Source organism: Gigantopelta aegis, chromosome 4 (genome assembly GCF_016097555.1).
Source record: "Gigantopelta aegis isolate Gae_Host chromosome 4, Gae_host_genome, whole genome shotgun sequence".
NCBI classification, from domain to species: Eukaryota; Metazoa; Mollusca; class Gastropoda; order Neomphalida; family Peltospiridae; genus Gigantopelta; species Gigantopelta aegis.
In genome coordinates this window covers 9,502,326-9,509,049 of record NC_054702.1, presented here as the reverse complement: position 1 = coordinate 9,509,049, position 6,724 = coordinate 9,502,326, and the positions used below count along the sequence as shown (strand labels likewise).

General features: G+C 38.9%; 1 protein-coding gene across 1 annotated transcript; it reads right to left on the bottom strand.

Moving 5' to 3' along the window:
* Nucleotides 1-4,588: 4,588 nt before the first annotated feature.
* Nucleotides 4,589-6,208, bottom strand: LOC121372312 (kelch-like protein 8). The gene has a single exon (XM_041498606.1). It carries the CDS (start codon nt 6,206-6,208, stop codon nt 4,589-4,591), a length of 1,620 nt encoding a protein of 539 aa, XP_041354540.1.
* Between the last annotated feature and the right edge of the window lie 516 nt (nt 6,209-6,724).

Below are 6,724 nucleotides of genomic sequence, written 5' to 3'. Positions count from 1 at the left end.
ATATTAAGACGACCAGAAACACATTGAATGTACAGACACTGATATTCTAAACAACAAAACATATTTAATGTGCAAATTTAATCGAAGAAATAGTTTATTAGTCGGAAACATCTTACAATGCAGCAAACTCCGGAATGTCCCTTTAACCAATGTTTCACTTTTGTCATGTTTATTTTTTATTTTAAAATAATTTCACCTAAACTTCAGTTTGTGACACCCAATAGCCGATATGTATTTTTGTGCTGGGGTGTCGTTAAACAAACATTCATTCATTCTAAACTTCAGTTTCTAGTTTTACGGAGAAATAAACGTGAACCTGGCATCGTGATACATTGCGGATCGTGTGCTATGTATTGTGGGATGTGTATCGTGACACGATACGTATTGTGGGCTGTGCATCGCGATATGTGTCGTTTCGTGGGCTGTGTATCGCGATATGTGTCGTTTCGTGGGATTTGTATCGCGATATGTGTCGTTTCCTGGGCTGTGTATCGCGATATGTGTCGTTTCGTGGGTTTTGTATCGCGATACGTGTCGTTTCGTGTGCTGTGTATCGCGATACGTGTCGTTTCGTGGGCTTTGTATCGCGATGTCTGTCGTTTCGTGGGCTGTGTATCGCGATACGCATCGTGATATAGGTGTATCATGACACACTTTGTTCTAATTATGTCATATTTTATAATCTAATAGCATCCCATCTTCTCAAGCTTTAAAGCTGCAGTCCCTGGAATATTTTTTATTATTAAAGTATTTAGAATAGAAGATCCAGTTCTGTTTGGTACATAAAATCCCACCACATCGCTTCAAACGCAATGGTCAGCTTTTTTTTTCTTCATTTAGCGGGACGCCAGTAGAACTGGGACTTTACGTGATTTGCGCAGGCGCTGAGCTTCTCACGTGATTTTGAACAAATTTAACTGTCTTGATTGAGCGGTCGTCTCATATCTCCAAAACATATTTATATCCATAGAGGTATCGTACATTTCCATGGGTCGGTAGGGGATTTGCCTTGAAAGTTTAACAGTGGCCAGCGGTTGGCATTCGCGTTACATGTAAGAGGGTGTTAATAATTACGTAACGCTCTATGGGTAGAGGAAGAGGGTGTTGTGTTCGATTTACGTAACATTTCAGTGGCGTAGGAAGGTGCGAAAAGTGTGGGAGGCGGAGGGAGCACACTTTTATATTTACACACTTTTACACTATTATAAAGCAATTATAAAGGAAACGATCTGAAAAGTGTGTGGCGGGGGGGGGGGGGGGGGGCACATATAATTGATCCCTTGTAAAAAAAAGAAAAAATTAAATGTAGCGGGTTCCTAAGGCGCGTGTGCACGGATTTCAGCGGGGTTATAGACTGTGTTGAGCGAACTTTATATGGGGTCATGCTCCTCCAGAAAATATATTTCATTTTTTTTAGCTTGGGCAGTTAAGGGTTACGACCCCCAATACTCCCCCCCCCCCCCCCCCCCCGCACATGCACCCGTTTCCTCTTAATATGATCTAACATTGATGTCGTTAAACAAAACAAACTGACTTTGCCCTGAATTTGAATACGTAAAATTAAAAAGTTATTGCATTGTCTACTTTAGTATATTTTATTCAAAGTGTATACATGATCAATGTGTTATTAGTATACAAACTAAACTTTGAAAGTTCTACTGACACTTTATAAAAGATTAATTCTGAAATAGGAAGGTACGATTGACGATAATACGTTGTCAAGATCAAACCGGTTTTAACGAAAGACTTTAGTAGCGTATCCTCAACCGAACATTCTTCGTACAGCGCAGGATTTCTCATTGCATTTTTAGAGACGACCCGTACAATTTCAAATCCTCAAACGCACGTGTTAACTGAAACTAACAACAGGCTGTCGTTTGTTCTTTGCCGAGCAATGGCGGCACAGGCGACGAATCGAGCGTATACTTTTGACGATCTCCGTCCATAGCGAACACACACGACTTTTTTAAAAGTGCTTTTGAACTTGTATTTCATATTTGTACATGATGTTATAATATGGTAACCAGAGACTGTAACTTTAAGCAACAAAACTTTAACAGCGTATTAAATGAATGAATGAATGTTTAACGACGAAAGATACGAAATAACACAAAAAATACATCGGCTATTGGGTGTCAGACTATGGTAATGCAAACAAAGTCATGATCAACATCAATATAAGAATTCAAGATTTAAATAAAAACAGTGTAAAGAACTGTGCAAAAATACAAATATCACAGATAGATACCGACTTTTACTCAAAATTTCAATTGTGTGCTGTATTGGGTGTGCTGTATTGGCCATTCTCAAAGAGAACGTTACACCCCTGCACCACGGTGAGGTTACAGCACGCGCAGGGGCAGCGCATTAAATAAAGCGGGACGTAGCCTAGTGGTAAGTCGCGGTCGGTCTGGGATCGTCGGTAGGCTATTTCTCGTTCCAGTTAATGCACCACGACTGATATATCAAAGGCCGTGGTATGTTCTATCCTGTCTGTGGGCTGGTTTCCTCTCTATGACTAAGTAAAAATTATCAAATGTTTGACATCCGATGATTAATAAATCAATGTGCTCTAGTGGTGTCGTTAATTTTAACTTTTAAATAAATTTAAACCTGCCAACGATGATACATATGATAGTTTTTATTGATAAAAAGTCTTGTTTCATCTGGCCAGTAAACACCTGCAATTTGATTTCGAGTAGTTTCAGCGTGCTACGTACTGTTGAATCATGTGTAGCGTCCTACTAAACTTAGGATGACAATTTTTTATGCGAAACTAGTGTATTCAAATCTGAACGACAAAACCGTTATCCTTGATCAAGACCGTTGAGTGGGCATTGGGAAAGTAGGGATTGATTCCAAGAATCTGTATCTAATGTTTCGTCTATAGGACAGTCACTAGATTCTATACTGAAACAAGTGCTTAACTTTTGTGATTTACTTTAGGACTATCGTATGTATGTTGATTGAAACTGTATATGTAGAAGCTTTCGCCACCTTACCATTGAAACTAAATGATATATATAAAACCACAAGAGGAAAACTTCTTAATAACAAAATAGTTTATTCTTTTGAAAAATATTTAGAAATGGATTATCATTTTATTTTCAACAGTGATTAATTTCGGTACTTTTAATTTTCACATGTGCCGGGCTTTAATAGTTGTAACCTTTCCACAATTTTCTAAAACAAATACATATTTCAATAGGCTATTCAAGTAGTTATAAAGATGTGTGTGTGTGTGTGTGTGTGTGTGTGTGTGTGTGTGTGTGTGTGTGTATGTATGTATGTATGTATATTGTTACACAGTGCAGATTAATTGCACGTCTAAACTAAAACATCGTCTAAACACATTTTGTTCTTCGTCAGCCTAAATCATAATATAAAGCTACAACATTTATGTTAAACTGGGGCGGGACATAGTCCAGTAGTAAAGCGCTTGCCTGTCAGGATAGATTTCCGTCGATGAGCCCATTGGGTTATTTCTCATTCCAGCCAGTGCTGTGGTATGTGCTATTCTGTCTGTGGGATGGTGCGTTTAAAAAATCCCTTTCTACTAGTGGAAAAATGTAGCGGGTTTCCTCTGTAAGACCATATATGGCAAAATAACCAAACCATTGACATCCAATAGCCGATGATTAATAAATCAATGTGTTCTAGTGGTGGCGTTAAACAAAATAAACGTGTATGTTAAACTAGCGGCTGAATGTTATATTATTATAAAACAATACTAAAATACTACATTTGAAAATGACCTTAACATTTGGTTGATTGACTGCTTACAAACATCAGAATACTATAAATACAAAAAAGAAAAAAAAAAAAAAAACACGCCGCTTTCCTCCCCCATTCCACCACCAATATCTAGCACACACTATATTATTTCTGTCTCATGTTTAGCATAATTCAGTGACTTTGCTTCCATTAAATCGAACTGACATCAGAAACCGAGCTGTCACATTGAGAGTAATGAGCACTCCACTAACTGTCACACCGGGAGTCACGAACACCCCATTAACCGATAGCACAAGGAAAGTAGCCACTCTCAGATAAATTAACACTCCACTGCACGATAGCACAAGGCGAGCAGTCACTCATAAATGATCACTCAACTTACTCTCTGATAGCACAAGGCGAGCTGTCACAGATCAGTAAGCAGTCCACACTCAGTCTGATAGCACAAAGTGAGCAGTCACTCATAAGTGGACCCTCCACTAACTGTCAAATAGTACAAGGTCAGCAGTCAGTCCGAGATAAATGAACACTCCACTAACTAATAGCGAGCAGTCACTCTGATACAAACAACAACAAAAAAAATGCTTTCCTGCCCAATTCTACTGTCAATATACAGCACACACCATATTACTTCTGCAATTCCTTTGACATTTCTGTCTCATTTTCAGCATAATCCAGTAGATTTACTTCCATTAAACCTAAGTGACGTCGTAAAGAGAACTTTCACACTAGGTGTAATGAAAACTAAACTAACTGTAAGGACAACAAGCAAGCTGTCGGCCTGAGAGTAATGAACACTCCACTGGCTTTGTGAGAAGACAAGGCAATCTGTCACATGGAAGTAATGGGCACCTCACTGAATGTCTGAACGAAATGTCAGGACGTTGTACACTTTGCTACTGCTTGGTGGTGTAGGTAACGTACACGCTTCTTCTTTACCTTCAGCCAGATTGAACTTTCTGATTCCAGCTGTTGTAAAACACAGCAAGCTTCCATCGCAGTGCTTTACACCAAAGTAATAATCAAAACTTTTCCATTTTGCTTTTGTTTTACTCTGAATTTGTATTTCTCCACCTATATCAGTGATCTGGATGTGCATCACGTTACCGTCTTTGTCCAACAGATACACATCAGGGAGGTGAACAGATCCCCTTAGTGCTGAAGACTTACAGGGCAACTGTGTGTTTAGAGAGCTGACAGTGTAAGTTGTTGTGTTCAAGTGCTGGATAACATCAGAGTTATTGGAGTTTACTCCTCCTCCCATAATGACAATGTTCTTACCAACTGTCAAAGCAAAACCATGACGTCTGTTCATTCCTAAATCTGCAACAACCTGCCACTGTGTGGAGGCTTTACTTATGTGTTCAATCGTATTGCTCTTAAAGCCACCTATTACAAACACTTTAGAACAAGCAGTGGCCATACAGTGACATGAGTGTTCCTGGTTGAGGTTTGAACCTGCTTTCCACTCTTTTCTAATGGTGTCATAAATTAATGTACATTTATTCAGTGTTTGACCACCAGTGATGTAGATCTTGTTGTCCAAACTTGCTGCAGAATAGCATTGTCCAGGATCTACTGGGGCTGGTGGGACGTCTTCCCACTTGTCGTCTGACGTGAAACAAGACAGAAGTGATTTCTTGTCATGAAGCAATACAAATACATCATGATGTTTGGAATTCAAATTTATCCGAGATTTTATTCTTGGCCACGGTGTTACTCTTTGATGGTACGTGTGTAAAACGTGTTGAATCATTTGCTGAAGAGGAGTATTTTGACAAACAACAGTTGAAAATACAACTTTATCAATTAGAAACTGTGGATCAACGATTTCCAGCCGAACATTTTCAAAAATAGCTCTGATGTCATCTGGATCCGGATTATTGGTTTCAATCCACTTCAGAGAGCATTTCATAACACTGTCTTCTTCACAGTCCAAGTCGTGTTTTGAGATTATTTCTAGAAGTTCTGCCTTCGACAGCTGAATCACATTTTCTGTTGCGATAAAGTTAGTAAAATGTTTAGTCAAATAGCAAAATGCTTGCTCCGACAAATCCAGAAAATTATAGAGTTTTAGCAGTCTCCACCAACTGAGACAGTTCTCAGAGGTGAGAACCAGACCTTTCTGCAGGTACGAGTTACACAGCTGTTTGATGTAGTCAAGCTGCATCATCTCGGCAGCATCTAATACTTGCATGCAGTTATCTTCTGTAACAATATTTATTTTGCAAAAATACATTTTGATAATATCTTGAAAGGCGGACAGAGGCACTGAGGGGAGGTTTAAGACGCCCGTCCGACTCTCTGCCATGTCGGACGAAAGCATGGCTCGGAAGTAAGGTGATAGCGCCGCCAGGACAAGGCGACTTCCGGTTGTTGTCCCGTCTTTGCATACGATTTGAATGTCGCAGAAACTGCCTTTGATGATCTCCTGATGGATGCTTACAAGAAGTTGTGTGTGAATGTCCTCCATTATATACGACTACTTCTGGTCTGAAATAAATAAATAATAATATAACTTCCATAAATAACAGAAAACTGCTCATGTACTTGTATCTCATTTTTGGATTAATACGCACCCTATCCTATATATGTAAGGTTTATAAATATAATAACAATTTTGTGACAATAGCTACGCACCCTGGTGTATTTACACAGTTTAGAATGTAACGCACCTTAGTTGGTATGTAAGATGTACATACATATATACATTCATACATACATACATACATACATACATACATACACACATACATACATACATACACACACACCTACACCTACACACATACATATAAACACACGTACATACAGACACACATACATACAGACACACACAGGAAGGAAATGTTTTATTTTACGACGCAATCAACACATTTTATTTACGGTTATATATCGTCGGACATATGGTTAAGGACCACACAGATATTGAAGGAAGAAACCAGCTGTCGCCACTTCATGGGCTACTCTTTTCAATTAGCAGCAAGGG